At 40.4% G+C, this 23373-nt stretch overlaps 1 protein-coding gene across 2 annotated transcripts in view; it reads right to left on the bottom strand.

Moving 5' to 3' along the window:
- Positions 1 to 662: 662 nt before the first annotated feature.
- LOC135220560 (hexosaminidase D-like) overlaps positions 663 to 23373 on the bottom strand; it is a 199858-nt gene continuing 177147 nt past the window's right edge. Inside the window, exons 12-13 of one of the 2 annotated variants that reach the window (XM_064257777.1) lie at positions 3846 to 4068; positions 663 to 3317 (exon numbers count right to left, since the gene is read on the bottom strand). In XM_064257777.1, coding sequence (XP_064113847.1) covers positions 3870 to 4068 — 199 coding nt within the window. In that variant the 3' untranslated portion in view covers positions 663 to 3317; positions 3846 to 3869. Of the gene's footprint in view, positions 3318 to 3845; positions 4069 to 9150; positions 9302 to 23373 lie in introns of those variants that run through there. The other variant, XM_064257779.1, reaches the window with a different exon arrangement.

The raw sequence follows: 23373 nt of genomic DNA on the forward strand, positions 1-23373 counted from the left end.
TATTCATGGATTTTTCTGTGGAACCTATCAAAAAATTATTTGTGGAGAACTTGCCTATCCACAGGTTTTTCCATTGATAAATATTCACTAATTAGTGTATTGACGTTATTACAACACTGATTTACTAACTTTCAAAGATTAATATAAATTTATACTGTATCAAGTTTAATAAGATTAAATAATATTAAATAATAAAAATAATAATTCGCTCTCACTGAGATGTATGTTTTTTTGTAAAAGAAATGATTTACTAATTTTAAATTATATTAATGTAAACAGGAATAATATCAATTCATTAAAGAAAATATAGTGAATTAGTAAGATTTTAGTTTATAAATTTAAAAAGTATGCAAGAATAAAAGAACATCCCAACATCCCAATCTTTTATTTTCCAGACTTGGAGAGAGAGAGGGACAGCAAGAGTTGGGGAGTGTTACATCTTAGTGGGTAATGTTCAGGTCTTGGCTGTCAAAGGATATTCTCTCTCTCTCTCTCTCTCTCTCTCTCTCTCTCTCTCTCTCTCTCTCTCTCAGGGAGTCTTTTTAACCAATTGGTAATAACACATATGCACAAGTTCCTCATTGGACGAGTAGGTTATGTGCTCGCCTACCAATTTGGTAGTTGCGAGTTCGATTTCCCACTCTGCCAATGTGGAATCAGGGGAATTTATTTCTGGAGATTAGAAATTTATTTCTTGATGTAATAAGGTTCAGATCCCACAATAAGCTGTAGGCCCTTGAAGGATAATCTGAACTGGTAGCCACAGTCTCTTCTGTTAATTTGTAACCATGAATGAGTTTCACCACTTCTGCATACTTTGTTAAAAGTTATTGGCTGTCTCATCAAGAGGGAAAGGACCTTTTGCTTACAGGCCACAAGATTCTCGATCTGCCCTGTTGATGGACTCAGTGGCATCCATACCTTATTAATCACTACTGGAGCATTAGAACATCAGGGTCCAACACTTTGGGTACATATGGTTCTAATGCACGAGCAGGGTCTCTATCTTGGTGGTGGTCCTGGCCACAAGAATGAGAGTATGGACTATGTGTTAAAATAGAGGATGGCCATGGCTGGTTCCATGACCATAAAGGACTCTCGTTATGTGGAGAATGGTCAGAGCTGCTCAAATGAGACCATGAACTACTTGCTCTAAGAGAAGAATGGTCCTGACCACAAGAATATTCCCTCAGGTGTGATGTGACTACTTTATATCCACCTTGTCACCTTTCTTAAGAGGTGGGGTTACCCTCATTTCTTGAGCAGGATGAGTGGAAGAAGGCAAAATGACTGCAACTTCTTGAGGAGGACCCTGATCCATATATCTACGGCTCTTTGAGGAAACTTCTCTTGCAGTGTGTGGCCACACAAGAACCAGGAACTGGGTGACACTTATCAGTAGCCAAGGAAGAAGACATATGGTTGTGAACCTTGACAGTCACATGACCGTCTGTATTGGTGAGCAACCCCGGAGGGGCAGCTGGAGATGAATCAGGAACAAACATGGAGGTTATGATTACGTCATGATTGCCCAACTGGGAATCAACAGTAGGAGACAGATGGTTGGACTTGCCTTCAGATGAAGAGGAAATGGAGCAGGAATCCAAAAAAGGCCTGCAGATCTTCTTGCAAGGAGGCTCCACAAAGTCCTTTTTCCTCTAACGCTTCTATGGGATAGAACAAACAGACGATGAAGAAGATGAATGAAAAGACAACGACAAGGAAGATGAAGATCTACAGCATCTCACCTTAGATTACTTCGTAATGGAGGCGCTGAACTTCTTTAGAAGTGCACCTTCAACTCTCTCCAACAGGGCTTGAACAAGGGAGTCAGGAGGATAAGACGTACATGGCCTAGGAGCAAATACCAAAGGTAGGGGCACAGCTGATGAAGGAATGGTTTAGGCCAAGGAGGTCGCAGCAGGTAGACACAAAAGCAGAAGTCACAGACACCATTGCTGTACAGAATGACATGGCAGCAGACACTGAGAGACAAGAAGACAAGATGTGGGACAGTAGACCCATAAGGTGGGGCTCCCTGGTGAAAACCAGTAATCTGTTAGTTTCTCCGCATCCATCCCTGAACTGAAACAACAGAACAAGGGGAAGTTGCCTCCCTCCTCACAGGGGGAAGCCTCCTCCCAAAAAAACATAGGCAGCAAAATCAATCACAAGATCTCCCGGACCCTTCCTCAACCCTATTTCTTCTTCTTACCAAAACACTTTGATTGCTCCACAAACCAATCAAGACACTCTGAACATGGGTTACTTACATTGCAATCATTAGATCTGTATCTGCTACTAATTGTATGAGAATCAGTATCAAGAGATGCTAGATAACGAAAGCATGAGTTGTTACCTACCCCTGGACATTTCCTCTAAGGCAAAGCCTTCTTAGATGAATCATGGATTTGCATCTTGAATGGGATTACACATTGATAATTGCAATATATCATAGTAATGCACAATTAAAAACAATGAAAAAACAAGAAGGCCAAGGTGAAGAAAGAACAGGAAGAGCATAGAAAACTGGCTTCTAAGCTAGGAAGGGCTGTGTACATCTTGCTTGAAGGTGGTTGAGATAAGAAAGTTACAGTGTATGCAAAAGGGAGAAGAGGTCAGGCTCTGCCTACTCTCTCTCCCCAATGGCTGATACACTCATGCTGCCAAACCTTGTTCTATTTTCAACTAGTTCCACAGCAGTAGAGTGATTTTCCCCCGACAAAAAGACCAACGGTTTGTTCCATATATGAACAAAACTAGTAATTTAATATATTAAAATTTTACAACATACACATGTACACATGCATTCAAAAGCTAAAGCATAAATGTCCAGTAACTTATAGCTCTCATGGATCTGTAGAATACAGATGTCATTGCATTTCCCATAAATAGTTTAATTTCAAGGGTACCAAATATATTTGATCTAACAGGCTTGAAGATGAGTAAGTCATAGTAAAGTTTAGTGCAATTTAGTAATTAAAAAAATCATGTATCTTAGCAGTTAAAGGGTTCCAGAGCCCTTTGGAACTTGGCCAAATATCCTGAATTCTAATAACTTCTGAAATAGAACCTGTCATCTATTCCAATACATGATGTGTTGTCTTAAATTCTTCACCATAATATTTATGGAAAAGCTAACACTCACACAAAAACACATACCTAAATGTATCAAGTAATGCCATTTATAGTCTTATCTTTCAGTGTAACAAAACTTCAACTAAGTTTTTCCAAATTTTTTCTTCTTAGGCTAATCATGGATCAAACCCTTGAAAATTTCATCCACATACGTACTGTACTTAGCTAATCACAGCATGCTGAAAAAAAAAAGTTCATAAAAAATGACAACTGTCAAAATTTGAATAAATTTCTAAAGTGGATCCATCTCCATTTCTCATCAGAACCTGAGCAGATGCTCAAGCATTTCATATCCATAAACATTTTTACAAACAAAAGCCTGGAGACATTAAAATATTGTCAAAATGTTAAGTCTCACTTCAAAAATGAGGAGGGTTTTAAGAATGTGTATGCAATACCTGGTGTGCATGATTGACACATCTAATAAAGTGATCAAAAAGTGTCAAGTAAAGTGCTACAGTATGGGACTTTCTTCAAATGCAATTACATTTTTAAAACAGCCTCTACCTACTTGACTTTCATGCAATGGAATTATGTTCATGAGTCAAAACTGATATAATAACCTGGAATACTACCCAGAATATGAGCATCCTTATTTTCTTGTGTGAAACTAAGATGCTGGATGTTTACTTCAAATGAAACTTGTTGAAACTGTACCAAAATATATATTAACTTTGAAACAAAATTATAATAGAGTTAAAACATACCTGAGCATGGAGACTTCATCAAACTCAAAAATCAATTTTCTTATAATCTCTAACTCTACCTCCAATAAGTATCTGTCTTTTGCAGTCTTCAAGAATATTCTTTAGCTTATCAAGTAGTGGGTCAATGAAGCAGCCAAGCCATTCTTCGACAGTGTCTTCAAAATATACCTCTAACATCCATGATGTCATATGATTTCTCAGTTCCAGAAGATTTTGCTGGAGGCTAAAAAAAGTAAAAGAAAATTAATTTCTTATTCCCTAAATAGAAACCTATTATCTTGCATATGTTATATCGCCAGAACAGTGTAATAATATATTACCAGAACAGTATATTATAAATATGGTGTTTCTCCTATCAAAACTTTCATCAGATGCTTCCTAAAGCTAGTACCTGCAGGACCGATAAACATCAGACGGGATAGGAAGAGGGAATTCCCAGTAGTATATAATTGAAGTTTGTATTTTGGAGGGCTTATTCATTGCTTATTTTGTATGATGGTTCATTTCTTAGTGGAAGACGTAAAACTCTCTAGCAGTCTTTTCCACTAAAGTTGACCAAGTTGGTAACAAAAATCAGAGCAGTAACCTCAAGGATAATAAAATATCTCAAAAGAGTCTTTGGTACAAGTATCCTGAAAATATTATTATAAGTGACATGTTTTGAAAGAGAATGAATCCATACTACATTTTGAACAAGGCAGTATATTACATCACCTGGAGATCAGGTAGCTGCCTAATCTACAATAACTACCTACTGGTGTCAGAATCATAAGAGTCACCAAGGCAAAAGATGAACTCTGGAACACATTCTTTCCTATTACAGGCAGTCCCCAGTTATTGGCGATCCGGTTTTATGACGCTTGTCTAGCGCCAAAAATTGGCGATTTATGGTGCCATAACGGCCGAGTTCCGGTTATTGGCACCATAAGGAGCCTTATCAATAATGAGTTATGGCACCATAAATCACAAAGTTTCTGTTCATAGCGGTTTTCGCATATCGTCACCCCTCCGATAACCGAGGACTGCCTGTACAAATAGTGAAACAAGGAGAAATGTTAATGGTGTAGTAATAAAGTACCATATTTACTGGCTTTTTACTTAAAAGTATCAAAAACTCTCCCTGCATCTAAAGCAACTGTAGTGTACATGGCTTTACTGATGAACAGATAAGTGGATGAGTAAATAAGCAAATACTGTCTTGAAAACACAATAACTAAATATTTGTAATAAATATCATTACTGACAAGATTCAATCAAAATATTTCATTTTCATGTGCCAATTTATAAGAAAAATGAGTTCAGGCAAGCATACAAAAGATAAACAGCATACTAATTACAATAAATGGTACTATAGGAGAAACTAATATGAAATAAACAAGTAAACATAACCCTGCTATACTTAAGTAATCAGTACAGCAGACACCCCCCTCCCCCCATATTCGCAGGGGATGGGTACCAGACCCCCCCCACGAATAGCTATCGATCGAAGTGCCGTGTCTTGAATGTTGGTGGTCATTTGCCTCCATTTCTCTCAATCTCTAGCTGCTTGTAGCTAAAATCTGCAAATACTCAAAACCCCTCTAAAAATTCATAGAACTGCCTATTTTGATAGTTGAAACACAAAAAAAAAAACTCTAAAAATGCTTATCACAAAAAGTGCATTTAGTCATGAAAATGATATGATAATATAGTAATTTGTGAATATTTCTCAGTGAAAAATACAGCATACAGGCGAATTTTTCATGAATAATGGGTATATATGGCCCATAGAAAAATCTGCGAATTTGAGAGCCTGCGAATCATGAGTCCACAAATAGCTGGGGTTGACTGTATTGCATAGTAATAACAGTTATATATGGTATAGTGCATAAAGGAATGCTGTGCAATAGAAATAAAAGAATTATTAAATAAATGAAAGAAATTTATGTATAAATAAAGTTGTACTACTATCCTGGAAGTAGCTATTAATTGGCTTCCAGAATCATTCAGAACAATGTTCACTGCAGAAGCCAGAAAATTTATGGGGCCCCCATGAGGAGGTACTCAAAGATTTTCTGGAGTGTCGTATTAAGGCTCAAAAGGAAGTATTGGCAGGCTTCAACATATCCCAGGGCCTTTTTGAATAGTATGTTGTTGCTTGACTCGTTGAACGAGCCTGACAATAAAACTGTACAATACAGGCGGTCCCCGGGTTACGACGGTTCCGGCTTACGACGTTCCGAGGTTACGACGCTTTTTCTTAAATATTCAATGGAAAAATCTGTCCTGGGTTTTGACACTTGTTCCGAGGTTACGACACTGACGCTTCCGACGCTCCGAGTTAACGACGCTTTTAAAAAACGCATACTATGATAAAAATCCTGTATAGTTTAGCACAGTATATTATTAAAAATAAGTTTCTGGTTAGATTACAACAAAAATTTTGAGGTTATGATGATTTTCGACACTTTTTATGTCGTATTTTTCTATGTTTTTTAGTGACGCCTCATATGCGGAACTAGTTTCCGACCGAATGAATACATACTAGCTTGCGGTGCGCAAAGTTTACATATAACAGTCCTAAAGCGCAAATAATGAAAAAATCATTGCTTGTTTCCAGTAATAATAACAAAACGAAGTTTCTGGTTAGATTACAACGCAAATTCCAAGTATCCAAAGAGAGACATTATCCAGTAATTTGATCAGAGAGAGAGAGAGAGAGAGAGATGAGAGACGAGAGAGAGAGAGAGAGAGAGAGGCGTCTTCCGACGCTCCGAGTTAAGGACAGAGAAGTGTTCGTTTCATTAAACGGCCTCTGACTCATGCCAGTATATGTTTTGTTGATACTAATAATATAAGCCTATTTAAAGATACGTTTACTTTAATTAGTCTATATGATACGTAAATAGTAATCAACTGTTCTTGTAGCCCTCAAGATTTGGCAAAACCGAAGTATCCAAAGAGAGACATTATCCAGTAACTGGAACCTTGACATACGAATTTAATTTGTTCCGTTACCATCGTCGTATATCAAACCGTTGTATCTCAAAGCATTTTTTCCCATTAAAAATAATGTAATATGTATTAATCCGTTCTAGCGCTATGAAACCACACCTAAACACAGCTAAATTACATATAATATACACAATTTATACACAATTAAACGAGTAATAACACACATAATGATAAAATAACATAGCAATGTGATAAATGATAATAAATGTTAATAAAATCAATTAAAAAAAGAAAGGAATTTTACTTACCACAACGAAAGATGACGTGAGGCCAGCAGGGGGAGGAGGTAGGGAAGGGTGGCAGGGAACGATTTGTTCTCTTTTTATTTACGTATGTACACTAATAACTACGTAATAAACACTAATGAAATAACATTGCTAAACTAATTTTTATTTATTTTTTTTAATCAGTTTGTAGTTTAGAAATAATAGTGATGCCTTTGGAAGGTTTTTATAGCTTCCTTCTGCTTGATGATCGTGGATATTGTAGAAGGATTTCGACCATATTCGTAGCCAAATCAACGATACGAACGCCACGTTCATGCTTTGCTATAATTTCATGTTTTGCTTCCATCGAAATCATTTTCTTGGGTTTTTTCTTATCACCTGCTTTGTCTTTAGCTTTGAGACCCATGGTTAATAATAAAATAGACAAAATAACACAAAAAATAGGCGCAAATACAACGAACTAAACAACGACGGGTTAACGCAGCACCAACAAACAAACAGACTGAACGCCATTTATCGGTCGCCTATACAACTAACACTCATCGCAAAATCGTGTCTCAAATATTTCGTTGTATATCAAAGCTTATATTTTCGCAAATTTTCTGTTGTATCTCAAAACATTCGTATATTAGGGCAATCGTATGTCAAGGTTCCAGTGTAATTTGATCAGAGAGAGAGAGAGAGAGAGAGAGAGAGAGAGAGAGAGAGAGAGAGAGAGAGAGAGAGAGAGAGACGCCTTGGCAACAAAGGTCTCGGGGATTGACGTAATGTTTATTTTCTGAACAGATAGGACAGAGAAGTGTTCGTTTCATTAAACGGCCTCTGACTCATGGCAGGAAATGTTTTGTTGATACTAATATATAAGCCTATTTAAAGATACGTTTACTTTAATTAGTCTATATGATACGTAAATAGTAATCAGCTGTTCTTGTAGCCCTCAAGATTTGGCAAAATCACTCCAGGTTGTACATAAAACTCCAAGAATGTAGTGTCACCAGAGGATTACAATAGTTTTTACCTTCAAGAACCAGCATTCTTTTATGAAAATAACTCCAGGTTGTACATAAAACTACAGGAAACAACATGTAGTGTAACCAAAGGATTACAAGTAAGGTTTTTGTAACTTTTTATTAGTTTAAGACATATTTCCAAGCGTCGTTCCGGCTTACGACGATTTTCGGCTTACGACGCGTCTCAAGAACGGAACCCCCGTCGTAACCCGGGGACTGCCTGTATACTGTATGCTCTTCTTGGAAAAGGGGAACCTAGGAAGCAGTACACTTGAGAGTTTCCTCTTCCTGAGCCTAAGAAAGCTTAGCATGAGTCAGAGCCATACAAGCCCTCAATCACTCCTCAAGGATCCTTCAAACAACAGCAGTAGCCACTTGTCCAGGGATTGATCCTTACACAAAAAAATTTAGGTCCTGTGAGCAAACTAACAAAAACTCAATTTACAGGAAAAATTCAGTTAGCCTGGATCCCTTTAGAATCATTGGACTAACAGAGATATGACCCTAATTCTCACGATTTTGACTGGTTCTAATATCATGACCCGTTTGGACTGTAATGCTCCCAAAGCTAGTATTGGCACTGATAACTCAATGCACGACACCACACTGTGTATTCTTTTGCCAGATAGCAAATGCCTTGAGGATCAATGAAAGGAAAACAATGATTAAGGTAGAATATGTGGAAATTTTCTGAACAGAGCTGTTTTTTTCTCAAAAAGGAATAGCATTTGGTAACCCCTCTGGCGGGCATTTAGAAACCGCCAGAGAGACAGTCCTACTCCCTGATAGTATGGGAATAAGAGCCACTTAGGCAACACCTTTTTCTGTTTATTTCCATTATCCAAGTATCTGGCAACTCCACAAAAGAATGGACAACACTTGCATTCTTTTTGCATGGGAAAAGTTCCAACTCGTTATGGCCAACCATGACTTTAGTGCTTTTTGGGCAAAATCTCAGATGGGACTGCAATTTTTGAGTTCCATTCAAAGGGTTCATCTGTCATAGCCTCTCACTATTCTGAAAGTAACTAAGAGGAGGCTCTCAGAATCTTCTAGAGCTGTTTTGGCAGTTGCAGAAATATTTTTGCAAACCTTGTGGTGGTCCTCTGTGATTTCATGGAATAGCAGCCCAGAGCCCAAAAAGAATTGTGTGCTGCAATTTCCAAATGACTACTGCTGTCCACGTACTTCCACTCCTTCCATGTGGAACTTGGACCACATCAATCTGAAAGACATAAAAACATGCCCCCATTACCATTCCTTTTCACAACTTCCTAGGGTTTTTGATAGGGAAGGACAGGTTTCAGATTCAAAGTCATGCCCTTGCATTACACATCATACAGAGAATTAGCAGTAATAATTGTCCAGGAACTTAACCCTTAAACGCCTATTGGACGTATTTTACGTCGAGATAAATTGTCTGTCGGGTGCCGACTGGACGTAATTTACGTCGACATAGAAAATTTTTTTAAAATTTGCGGAAAAATACTTATAGGCCTACCAGCCGAAAACTTTTGAATCACTCGCCTTGGGGGATGCTGGGAGTTCACGGATCAAGGTGTTGTTTTGTTTACAATCGTTGCGCAAGCGCGAATTTCTTTCTTCTCGCACTAAAAAGTATCAGTGACATCTCAGAAATTATTTTGTCACTGACATAATTCTTGCACCATTTTTAATTAGCCGTTACATAAAGTTTTATATGTGGAAATGTGCGCAATTTCATGTAAAATGCAACAAAAAATACTCATGATTGTAGCTCTTATCAGTTTTGAAATATTTTCATATAAATAACGATAAGAGCCAAAATTTCAACCTTCGGTCAACTTTGACTCTACCGAAATGGTCGAAAAACGCAATTGTAAGCTAAAACTCTTATATTCTAGTAATATTCAATCATTTATCTTCATTTTCCAACATATTGGAAGCTTCTAGCACAATATTTCGATTTATGGTGAATTTATGAAAAAAAAAATTTTCTTACGTCCGCGCGGTAACTCTTCCAAAAAAATCATACGTGCGATTGTCGTAACGTTTGCACCATTTTTAATTAGCCGTTACATAAAGTTTTATATATGGAAATGTGCGCAATTTCATGCACAATACAACTAAAAACAACCTATGGTTGTAGCTTTTATCAGTTTTGAAATTTTTTTATATAAATAACGATAAGTGCCAAAATTTCAACCTTCGGTCAACTTTGACTCTACCGAAATGGTCGAAAAACGCAATTGTAAGCTAAAACTCTTATATTCTAGTAATATTCAATCATTTACCTTCATTTTGCAACAAATTGGAAGTCTCTAGCACAATATTTCGATTTATGGTGAATTTATGAAAAAAAAAAATTTTCCTTATATCCGCTCGGTAACTCTTCCGAAAAAATCATACGTGCGATTGTCGTAATGTTTGCAACTTTTTCAATTAGCCATTACATAAAGTTTTATATATGAAAATGTGCGCAATTTCATGTCGAATACAACAAAATATAATTGAAAGTCGTAGCTTTTCTCATTTTTGAAATATCTGCACAAAAATCACGATAAACAGAAAAAAAAACCACGTTCAGTCAAATTTGACTCTACTGAAATGGTCGAAAAACGAATTGTAAGCTATAAATCTTAGTCTAGTAATATTCAGTCATTTATCTTCATTTTGAAACAAATTCAAAGTCTCTAGCACAATATGTTATTGTTATGATACAATAAAGTTTGTTCATACTTACCTGGCAGATATATATATAGCTGTATTCTCCGACGTCCGACAGAATTTCAAAACTCCCGGCACACGCAGTGGGCGGCCAGTGGTTAGTACCCATTCCCGCCGCTGGGAGGCGGATATCAGGAATCATTCCCATTTTCTATTCAGATTTTTCATACCACTGTCCCTGAGGGGAGGTGGGTGGGTACTTTAATTATATATATCTGCCAGGTAAGTATGAACAAACTTTATTGTATCATAACAATAACATTTTGTTCATGAAACTTACCTGTCAGATATATATATAGCTGAATCCCACCATTGGAGGTGGGAAGGGACAGAATAGAAGGATTTAGGAAACACCTCAAGTGCAGATGATTGACATCTTGATTCCTTACCTGTTAGCATAGCTGACTTCTTGATTACTGTCACCGAAGTCTGCTTTTGCTTTACTAGAGTTGCCAACAAGGTAGTGACCTGTGTAGTTGGTGCGCTCTAGATGATCTGTCAACGGGGGCCGTGACCACAATGTGACTAGACCATATTGACCATACTGTGAGGGCAACGAAGCTAAAACCACCACCTGACCTAACCTATCGAAGTTAGTCCCATAACTTCTAGGCTAACGAAAGGGGAAAGCGCCTCAAGCGACCAACCCTTCAAAGTTAAAAGCACACCTATCCCTTTTTCTATAGGATAGGATTCGTGGCTGCTTCCTGCCTCCAATAATATTTCTACGGATATGTATGGTCCTAGCGACTCGCAGATCTCATATGTCGTCTTCACATCCCGTCGGAGGAGTGTGAAGCGAACACAGAGTTGCTTCGCTCAAACGTGGCACTCAGGATATTACTGAGTGTCATGCTCTGTTGAAATGCTTCCGAGGCCGCGCCCTCACCTCGTGAGCATTTTACTTTAAAAGGTTTCAAATCTTTGTTCAAACATGACGAATGAGCCTCTTAGAAAGACTCCTTAAAAATAACGCCAGGGCGTTCTTCGACATGGGCAAGTCTGGTCTTTTTACGGAACACCGCAGATTGTCCGAATGACCTTGACTTTCTTTAGTTTTATCAAGATAAAACTTGAGAGCCCCGACAGGGCACAGGACTCTCTGTGGCTCTTGCCCAATAATTTGTGCCATCCCCTTGATCTCCAGGCCTCTGGGCCAAGGGTTAGACGGGTTTTCGTTCTTAGCAAGAACGGAAGGCTTAGAGGACACCGAATTATGTCCTCTAAAGCCAAAACCTCTGATGATGGCTAAAACCTCACTAACCCTCATTTCCGTAGCTAGAGTGGTTAGAAAATTAGCCTTTCTGGTCACGTGTATTAAGTTTACAGAAAGGAGAGGTTCGAAATGCTTTGACATCAAGAACTTCAGACTACGTCTAAGTTCCATCAAGATTTCCGCAGACCTCAAAGATCGTGAAGGGCTTTGTTGTTTGACAGATCCGAATCTCTGAGCCTAGAGGCCGTCAACAACATATTTCCGTATTCTACAATCGTTGGGACTGTTAGCTTATCCCATACTTCAGACGGAATGGGAAGGCGGTAAAGTCATTCACAGAGGTCAGAGGTAGAGGAACAGTCATTCTTCCTGCCCTATGTCCAGAAACGGCCCACTCCGATTGGTACACTGCAAAATATGCAGCACTGCTTTGCTTTGGCAATGAGACTTGCAATTAATCTTGAAGATCCTCTCGCTTCTTGACAGTCTGAACGCATTCAGACTCAGATCGGAGAGATTTTAGGTACCTCTCGAAGTGAGGCTGTTAGAGTAGACCGATTCTCTCGGGAAAGGGTCCTTGGAAGGAAAGTGCTCTCTGAAGGACGTGACCTCTGTGAATCCAGCCTCTCGAAGGCCAACATGGGGCGATCAGCGTCTTTCTCACTCCCTCTGACGCCAGCGATTATCTTATTACATTTCCTAAGCTTTTGAATAGGGGAAAAAGGCTAACCAACTATCCCCATTCCATACTATAGGATGGCGTCTATTGCTACCGCTCTCAGATCGAGAATAAGGGCGCAACGTAGAGGAAGCTTCTTCGTCTTCAATATTGCAAAATCTACGAAAGGACGTCCCCAAAGTCTCCACAACTCTCGACATACTTCTAAGCGAGGATTACTCAAAAGTCAAACGTCAGTAGTTGCTGCCGTCGATCGAGAAGATCCGCACGGACGTGCAATCGTGTAACGAACCTCTTAAGGATCGTTACGTTCCGTGCCTATGCCGATAACCATCTCTCTTTTCTTGGGATATGAGAGAGCTGCGGAATTATCTGAGATGATTTGGACCACTCGACCAAAACCTCACTCTTCGAGGAACTGGAGAGCCAACCAAATTGCTTCCAATTCTTTTAGATTATGTGCCAGGACCTCTGTCCGGATGCCTGGCTCCCTCTCATTATCACCTGAGGTGATCCTTAACCCATTGAGAGACGTTTAGAATTATCTCTAGATCTTTGATGTTATTTCAGTTCTCCTGTAGGAAAAACTGTAGAGGTCTGAATTGCAGTCTATTCAGGGAAACAAGCTTCTCCAGCGAGGAAATGGTCCCCAGCAGACTCATCCATTCCCTCACTAAGCATGCTTCCTTCCCTAATAAGGCTGCGCTTTGCATAAGCAGGAGAGCATTATTATAGTGCTATGCTGCGGTAGACTCGTACAGAATTCTGTTACAGTGCGGTAAGCAGCGCCGAACATGTCTAAGAGATATCTCTGTTGAAAATTTCTTAGCAAAAGGAAGTCGTTTATTCATGATTACCAGAAATCCCCTCAACCCGAGGCGAAAGTCATGATTGTAGGGCAGAGATACGGTTCGTAAATCAATCCCGCGGGAGAGAGAGACGTAACCGACTGAGCAGTACAACGAGCTACCTAACACTGAGTTGGTGACAGTGTGAGACACTGTGACAGTTACAGGCAGCAGCTTATGTTCACCTTCTCGCAGTCTTATGCCGAGTTGCCAGCTATTCTATTCATCTAAGGAATAGATTTTCCATTATTTGAACAGAAACTCTCAAGTTGGCATATCTAAGCGAAACAGAATTCGCTAATACAGAAGCTGATTTTGTGTTGTCGTAACATTACGCTTAATTAACCAAATGTTAAATCGGAAACTCCTGGAAAGTTGCCGGGAGTACCGATTAAATATACTGCGTCATCCACAATGACCAGCAACCTCTCGTTTCGCACTATTCTGCCTGAGTTACCAGCTACTCTCTTCTACGAAGGAATAGGTTTCGTTACTATTATCGATCATAAGAAAATTCTCAAGCAGGCATTATTTAAGAAGCGAAACATAATTCACTACATGCAGAAGCTGAGTTGGTGTTGTTGTAACAATACCTTCAAGCATTGTCCTTACACCGGAAACTCCTGGAAGTTTAGCAGGAAGTACCGATTAAATACACTTAAAATAACAGTCCTTTCGGTTGCCATCTGTAGAGGTAACCACGATATGCGTATATGACTTGAACTTTACATTAGTAATATGACGCGAAGTTAAAATACCTAAGTATTGCAGTCACTTGAACATATAATTCTCTACTACATTCTTTCCTCGACGAGGAAGAGAGAGAGAATGGAAATCGACTGTCTTCATTCTCTTTGCCAAGAAAAGGAATAATATTATTCAAATGGAAATCCTCAAGTGAGAACCGAAGATCGAAAAGGAAAGTTCAAGCTTCTTATGATATTTGACATAAGACTTCATGGACGTAGTCTATAAGTCTTTTTCCTGGATGAGCCTCTGACTAATGAATGAGAGCTCTTTCGAAATTTTGTTACTTATCCGCTTATGCGATAAAATGTTATTAAGAACTTTGTCAATGAGAACTAACCCAATTGCATGACGGAAAGTAATCCAGGAATTCGAGCATATAGCCTTCCCGATTCCCGCAGAAATCGAGGAAGGGGTAGGATTCCTGATTAGAGACTGGGCTTACGACAGGAAGGACCTTAATGTTCCCCTTCGGCAGCGCAATCCCGAAAGCAGACGAGGCGTTTTATGACACCGAAATCTGCTTACAGTTTTCCTGGAATTCATCAAGTGATGGATTCTCTTGAACGCTCCTTCGTAGAAAGAGAAGTAGACATCTTGACGAGACCAAACTCCTTCCTCTACTTCGACGACGCCCTCTTGAAGAGCGTTCTTGCAGGAATCCTGCCGAACGTCTTGATGCGTAGGACGCCTATCGTTCTGAAGAACGTCCTGGCAAGTGCTCTACCGAGCGTCATGATGTGTAGGTAGGATCCGAGCGTCTTCAAAAGCGTCCTCGCTAGCGTCCTGGCGAGCGTCCTCGCTAGCGTCCTGGCGAGCGTCCAGATGTGTAAGACATCGAGCGTCTTCCAAAAAGCTTATCAATGTTTATGACGTCGAGCGTCTTCTGAAAGGCCACCCGAAAAGCGTCCTGGAGAGCCGCACACTGCTCCTGAAGTGTGAGAGCCCTATAGGAAGACGTAAGGCTATCGTCTCCAAGACGGCCTTAAAGACTTTCGTTACCTTCTAACAAAGACGGTGGCCGCCTGTGCAACATTTTGCGTCTTAGTAATGCAAATGAACATATCCAGACACGCGCTCAAAAAAGGAACGCCGAGCGTTCCGAAAGGCATCGTCGCGAGGTGCTTGCCGAACGTCCTGATTGCATTCTTTGAGCGTCTTGAAGAGCGTCCGGAATAGAAGAGCGACGAACATCAAGGGAAGCGTCATAGTGAATGACGTGCGTCAACACGAGTAACTTGAGAGGCTTCCTGGCGAGGGGAGAGCCGCTCATGAAACGCGAGCGTCCTAAGCATAAGTACGGTGATCGTCATCAGGACGAGTCTTCAGGACGTTCGCCACTCTTGACAAAAACGACGGCCGGCTGTGCGACATCTTGCGTCTTTGTCACGCTCATCGACACTGCAGAAGGGCATTTAAAAGGACGCCTGTGTGTTCTTGGGTATGAGGAATTCTTTGCCCTTCTCCTGTCGAAAACTAGGATAGTCTGTCCAGTGTCATCTCTGTCCGCTGACAGAGCGTCCCTTAGGGACGAGTAAGATGCGTCTTGGCGAGCTGTTTGACTATGCAAATCAGCTTGCCGGACGTCAATCTTATGAGCTTGAACAATATCCCGTTTCGTATAAAGCGAACGTCACATAACGTATACATAACGCCATGAGGGGAGGAGGAAACCTTAGCCGATGACAAATAAGACCTCCTTGGAGCGTCCACCAAATTGGCGAAATCTCCTTGAGAAGAAGACGGTGCTTTCAATCCTGCTTCTTCTCCTGTTTCGTACCAGATCCCAGCTCTCCCTTTCAGTCTAGATGGAGGAAGTGCAAACGAAGTCTTCCTCTCGATAGAGCGTGAATGTCTCGAAAGGCGTCCTTGTGAGGGTCCTGCCTTAAGGACATTTTTAATCTCTTGACCAAGACGACAGCCGCCTGTGCGACATTTTGCGTCTTTGTCACGCTTATCGATATTAAGTCAAGCCGAAGGGACGCCAGATCGATGTGGGTTCCCCGTAACCCTCCTTCGGCTTTCGACATGCCCTCATCCCTAGTCCTGTGGAGTCCGACAGAGGTCCAGGCCCTAGAGGCGTTTATGGGGGGGGGGCGGATCTGACGTTCCCTCCTGACGAGAGAGAGGACGTGAAGCGTCCTCTTCTCTAAAGCTTCTTAGAGGGCGCGAGTCCTTCCGAGAGCTCCAACCTTGCGGGGAGGACGCCTCGGAGGACGAGAAGCAATCTTTCATGATTCGTGCACGTGCACGATCTTTGGCAGCCTTATCCTGCCGAAGGGAACGCCAGATCGGTGGGGGGGGGGTTCCCGTAACCCCTCCTTCGGTTTTCAACTTGCCCCTCCCTGGTCCTGGGAGTCCGACAGAGGTTTAGACCTAGAGGCGTTATAGGACCGATCTGACGCCCCCTCCACAACACTATGGGGCAAAATCAACATCACTACACTCACAACACTGATTGGAGAGCGAGCACTTTTCAAGCTTACTGATGTAATCCACAATAATAGAAAGGGCATTACTTCTCACAGAACTTCCTCTAGGCCGTAAGCCATACCACAGGGTTAGGCAAAATAAAGTCTACTGGAGGTTAGTAGGTTCATTATCCTAACTTCTGTTACTGTGGAGGAAGACCTCCTGATTCTATCACGCTCTAATTTGCGTACATACGAATCATACGTCTCTTTCAGAATCAGTCAACATTACACTAATTACATTGATCTCTCAACAAAGAAAACATGTAAACGTCATGTATACTAAACGAGTGTCTACCGAAGGTTTCGGTAGCCTCCCCTTACCCGTTGCAGACAACAAAATCTGAAACTAGGCTACCTAGATTCAGACATCATATGCAATGAAAAAATTTTAATTAATTTATGATAGCGTATGCCTAGCCACAAATCCAAGTCAATCATTCAAAAAAATAAGTAGGATACTTAAGCGGCTAATGAAGTTTCAAAATCCTAGGCGGAGGTAGTGGAAACAGGTGTTTTCACTACCGCGACAGAGAAAAATCTGAATAGAAAATGGGAATGATTCCTGATATCCGCCTCCCAGCGGCGGGAATGGGTACTAACCACCTCGGCCGCCCACTGCGTGTGCCGGGAGTTTTGAAATTCTGTCGGACGTCGGAGAATACAGCTATATATATATATGACAGGTAAGTTTCATGAACAAAATTTAGATTTATGGTAAATTAAATTAAAAAAAAAAAAAACTTTCCTTCCCTCCGTGCGCGGATTCTCAGCCGCAAATCTCCGAAATGCGTACGTCGCATTTTCGGAACATTTGCTCCGTTTCATATTAGGCGTTTCATAGAGTTTTATATATGAAAATGTGCACAATTTTGTGTAGAATACAACTAAAAATAATTGAAGGTTGTAGCTTTTTTCATTTTTGAAATATTTGCATATAAAAAAAATATATTAAAAAAATTTGACATTCGGTCAAATTTAACTTGTCCGAAATTGTCGAAAACTGCAATTGTAAGCTAAAACTCTTTCAGTATATTAATATTCAATCATTTATCTTCATTTTGAAACAAATTGGAAGTCTCTAGAACAATATTTAGATTTATGGTGAATTTTTGAAAAAAAAAAAATTTTTACGTCCACGCATTACGAATTCATGCATCATATTGTGATAATATTTTCACTGTGTTGCTTTGATCGTTTTACAATGTATTATATACCAAAATGATTGGAATTTAGTGTACAATACAACGAAAAAAAATTAACTCGTTAGCTTTAACCGTTTTGCTCACAGCGCGATTTGAATACAATTATATATGAAATTTTGTTTTCACGCTACCATATATTGCATTATTTATATATGATGATAATTTTTTTCATTTCTGATGGTTGCATACTAAACTTCAGGCAATGACAAAAAAGGAGCCAAAAATTAACTCTTAATCTTGAAAACTAAGTGCGCTCAGATATTTTGAAAAAAAAATATTTTTTCCGCTTCCGCGCTCACTCTGAGACCCCCCAGGCATATGGGAGACGATTTTTAATATACCGCTTAGGCGTTTAAGGGTTAATAACTAAGAAGAAATTGTCTCGAGGAAGGGTCAGGGAGATCTTGTGATTGATTTACCTGCCTCTGTTTATTGAGGGGCAGGACTTCCCCTTGTACTGATGTTTCAGGGATGGATGCGAAGAAGCTAACAGTGCTGGTTTTTCACTAAGCCTACCAGGGGAGCCCCACCTTGGGGTCTACTGTCCCATGTCTTGTCTTCCCGTCTCCCAGTGTCTGCTGCCATGTCATTCTCTACAGCAATGGTGTCTGTGACTTCTGCTTGTGTGCCTACCTGCTGCAACCTCCTTGGCCTAAACCATTGGTATCTATTCCTAGGCTTTGTACGTCTTCTCCTCCCGACTTCCTTGTTCAAGACCTGTTGGAGAGAGTTGAAGGTGCACTTCTAATGAAGTTCAGCACCTCCATTACGAAGTAATCTAGGAAGAGATGTTGTAGATCTTCATCTTCCTCGCCATTGTCTTCTCATTCTTTATTGTCGTCCCATCCCACAAAGGCATTGGAGGAAGAAGGACTTAGTGGCCCCTCCTCGCAAGAAGATCAGAAAATTTAAAACTGTTTCAAGCAAGGCTTAACCAACTCTTATTGTTGTGAATGCAGCAAACTCTTCATATGGACCTGCGGGATGTATGAGGTTCGTAGTTTTTCCACCAGTTACTTAGCAATGTTAGGTGAAAGATCTTCACAGTAGACTAGCTTTTAAAAAATTCACACATGAAGGCCATAGTGAGAAAAGAGAATGCACACATGACTTTGCCTCCTCCTGTTTGAGGATAAGCTCCTTACTGTTGTTAAAATTATGTGATACATGACTGAGTTACCAAAGCCCAAGCCTTATGAATGCAGCAATGATTCAAATACAGGAGTTTTTAATTCCTTTTTCTGGTCATTATCATTGCAAAGACTGGCCTCGGCAAGGCTTCCCATTACAGGATCCTTGAATTTTCGTTGACTCCTGTATCGCAATTTGGTAGTCATTATGTAAATAACTCCATGCTTCAAAAGATGGTCTTTTTGACAGTCTTGGCATCTTGGATCTCTCAGACAGGAACAACATATCATCCACATACTACTTAGCTGTCACTGGTGTCTCCTGGCTTGTCATGTCTAGCCAAGAATGAGGACCCTTGAAGAATAAATTTCCAATACTTATAATGAACTAAGCATTACAGATCAGACATTTTATAGATAATCCAAATACTCCAGGTTCTTTTTTTTTCTTACACACTACTACAAACAAGATATTTTCTCTGCATGGGCTGAGAATTTTCTTAGTGTCCTTAATTAGAAAGGCGGAACCCAACCCTTCCTATTTCGCTTGGCCTCGGGGGTTGGATCCATCCATGGGTGCTGTTGATGTTTCTTGTAAAGAAGTCTCAGAGTTTCCAAGGTAGTAATCAGAGGCAGTGTTCCTTGAACACTGCTGCCAATGACTTCAAGTACACTATTTGTTGGTATGCAGTAAGTTAAGTCCCATTCCCATAGGTGCCTTGGTAGAAAAAAAAGGGCCCTCTTCATGCCATGTAAGTTTTAAGATATTGCCAAGCACTAAAGCCCCTCTGGGCAAAATAGGTAGGTGCACTCGAAGCAACAACTTTCTATCCCTCTTTTATCAGGCATCTACTGCACCAGTTCAGCTCCCACATCCTCCAAACATACTTTCTTGACTATGCAGCTAAACTTTTACATCAAAGTTATCTCTCTCTCACCACAGCAGACCTACAATGAGAGTTTCTATTAATATTAACAGTAGTAAGATCATGACTGTTATATACAAAATTTTAATATTCAATAAAAAATCTAAAGTAATTACAAGCAGTTCCCAGTTAACGGCACAGGTTCCGTTCCCGGCCAAGTGTCGATAACCAAATTCATTGATAACTGGAACATCACAGTAATTAACTTAATAAATGACATTTACAACACCATAAGCTCTGATCAGTGCCGATGAACTGCTTACTGGCACCGAAAACCACTTACCAGTGTTGAAAATCTGTTAACAGCATTGTTAGCCAGGGGTCGTAAAACTGAAACACCAATACCGCCAATAAGCAGGGCCTGCCTGTACACTATCTATTCAATACTTTATATATGCAGAACAGAACAGCCAATATATGGCCACCTCAAAGCAGTCTCACCCATAGTTAAGCACCCAGGATGAGCTTCTTCAGAGAAGACATGGCCTAAGAGATATAACCAGCATTTGGCAGGCATGTTCTATAAGGAGGCAAATTCTCTCACAACTAATAGCAGATTGAGCTACTCAAATTTGTGTCAGAAAAATCTAAAAAAGAACAGTCCATCATCATACTCAGGTAGGTCCCTCTTGTGTTGGTTTCTGAGACGACTTTGTGACGACACTTAGCAGTATGCCTACTTCCACTAAGCCCATTGTTGATACTCTTGCCATGAGGCAATCCTTCCTGAACTCCACAACTATAATCAAGTCATCCAGGTACGTACTCCTAGTACATTAAGCCATTTCTCCAAGGTGGCCAAGACCAACTTCATGGAAAAGGGATGATATACAGTCGGACATAGAGGTTAAGCCTGGAAAAGTCCATGGTGGCCCTCCTACCTCCTGTGGCCTTTGGAAGTAGAAATAGCTTGTTGTATATGCCTGGTGATGCAGCTAGTACCTACTCTATTGATGCCTTCTGCAACAGAGAAGAGACTTCCTGACTCAATACCCGTCTCTTCTTTAGGTTGTCTCTGTATGACTGAAAGTTTTGAGATGGTAGTACTGCCTGAAGAGCATTACAGGAAGTGGAAGAGGAAAGAGACTTCCCTTTATAGTGGCCTGGGATTGATGGAAAAAAAGTTCTATTTCGGTTTTCTCTGTCTCTGCAGTTATGGACACGGACAGCTTGTCATTTATGTTATCTTCCCAAAAGGATTGATTGAAACCAATGACTTGGGGCCAGCAGAAAGCCTAGTTGCTCTCTCCAGTGAAATTGAGGAAGCAAAAAACCTCAAGGCCTTATCAAAAGGATCCCTGGCCAAAGGAGACAGAAGTTCACCAATCTCCTTCAAGCACTGTTCAACAGTGTTCAGCACAATTGCACTGTAAGACATAGCTTGAAGGCATTAGCCAAACTCTTGTACATATTTTCAGCCTCTTGAATTGACAAATATAACTATTCTGATGCAATTGTGCCTCTCTTGGTAGGAAAAATCATGGCCTGAATGGCACCATCCACAGCTAGATCAGGAGGAAAGGGAAGAAACTCACCTGTCCCACACACCAGACTTCCTAGTGGGCAGGAAAGGAGACAAGAGAGGACCCTACAAGGAGATTTCTTAAGGAAAACCTTCACGATCAAGTCAAATCTCCCATGCAGAGTCTGGCAGCTTAAGGGAGGGTCAAGCAAAGTCAGGTTCCAACCTGTAGGCTCTAAGGAAGTGAGGTGCTTAAGGGGAAACAACTTCACAGAACTGTGGGTATCTATCCCAGTACAACCGAACCAGTTCCTTAAAAACTTTGGAGGTAGACTCGAAGTGTTTCTCTTCTTTATCCAAGTCTTTAGAGGATGTGAGGGAGAATGCTGACAGAGAGTGTCATGCCTATGTCCTCCTCATCAGAAACAGAAGTTTTGCAAAACTAGAAATTATGACTCCCATGGCCTTGATGATGACATATGCAGAACTTTGTGGACTCTATGCCAACTGAACCCTAAACATATCCCTCGGTACCAACGCCTCTTGCAGATTCGATGATTCCTTGTGCAGATTCACTGACACCTTATACAGCCAATGACTCCGGTGGCCTCGACAATGACACATGAAGAACTCTACAAGGACTCAGTGCCTCCCAAGGTCCCAATTGCCTAACAAAACTCACGGACTCACGAGCGAATGCAAATGTCTGGCACGCTTAGCCTTCACTAAAAAAGACACTCTCTAAAAACTGCAAAACCCTCGGATGTAGACATACTGGCTGCCTTGACAAAATCAAAACCAGACCATTGGCAATGGAAAGGGAGACTTGGCACAAATGCTTACTGAATGCCCATCTATGGAATCAGGGCTCCTAGAGTCAGCTGCAGGCACAAAGGCAGCATTTTGCTACAGATTGCAATCAGTTACTTGGCTCAGACAAATTACTAGACTAACCATGGGAACTTTTCACCACCATAACTGCCCTTAGGCAAGCACAAATCTACACTTGACCATGGAGGAATGACAAGTGAAGGCAGGAGACAAGAGGGCACAGTCCACATTCTGGGATTGTTAGTCCTTGTCTGGAAACCCTATGACAACTAGGCCTGTAGGTAGGGGGGCACTGAGGTGACAGGCAAGGCTGCATCCATGGAGTGGCCAAAGAACTCTATACATACCTATTCAACCAAATCAATAGCTGACTGCATTAAATCTAATCTACCACCCTGAGCTAACTTTGTGGGTGTAAATGGATCTATATCCCCTACAGAAGAATCTATAAACTTACCTTAATCTTCCTGACCAAGTGTTAATTCTAAAGACTACCTAGGTTCAAGAGTAGGCTAAATATTCTCTTTTTTCACATTCTAAGCTCCTGTTCTCTCCTAATTCTGCAATTTACCATCTTCCCTATCTCTTCCAAAGACCAATCCTTGCAAAAATCACAACCGTTCTCTGAATCACGAATTACACCCCAACAATCAATGCATATTTCATTAGTAGCTTCAGTGAACATAATCTGGTCTTACAGCTGCTTACCTTAAAAAATCTATCAGATTTAGATAGGGAAGCTTGAGAACAGGCATCTATATTGCCAATGACAAACCAAAATCCAGATGACTCATTTTGTTTACCAAAGAAAAACAATCCAAATTTCAGAGCTTTTGTTTAAGGGGACCGTCCGCTATGGCGGATGACATGTCAACTTGAAAAAATAAAAAATCGAGTTATTACTTGAATCTATGCAGAAACATGCCGTGCATGCTTTCCAGAAGTTTCAGCCAATTATTTTTACAAATAATGAAGATATAGCGGTTTTTAAATGATGACGTCATCATAACTGTGTCATCTGTATGACTGAGTTTGACAGAATCGTTTTTGCATGTTTATTTTTGCATATATACAGG

Source organism: Macrobrachium nipponense, chromosome 2, assembly GCF_015104395.2.
Source record: "Macrobrachium nipponense isolate FS-2020 chromosome 2, ASM1510439v2, whole genome shotgun sequence".
NCBI classification, from domain to species: domain Eukaryota; kingdom Metazoa; phylum Arthropoda; class Malacostraca; order Decapoda; family Palaemonidae; genus Macrobrachium; species Macrobrachium nipponense.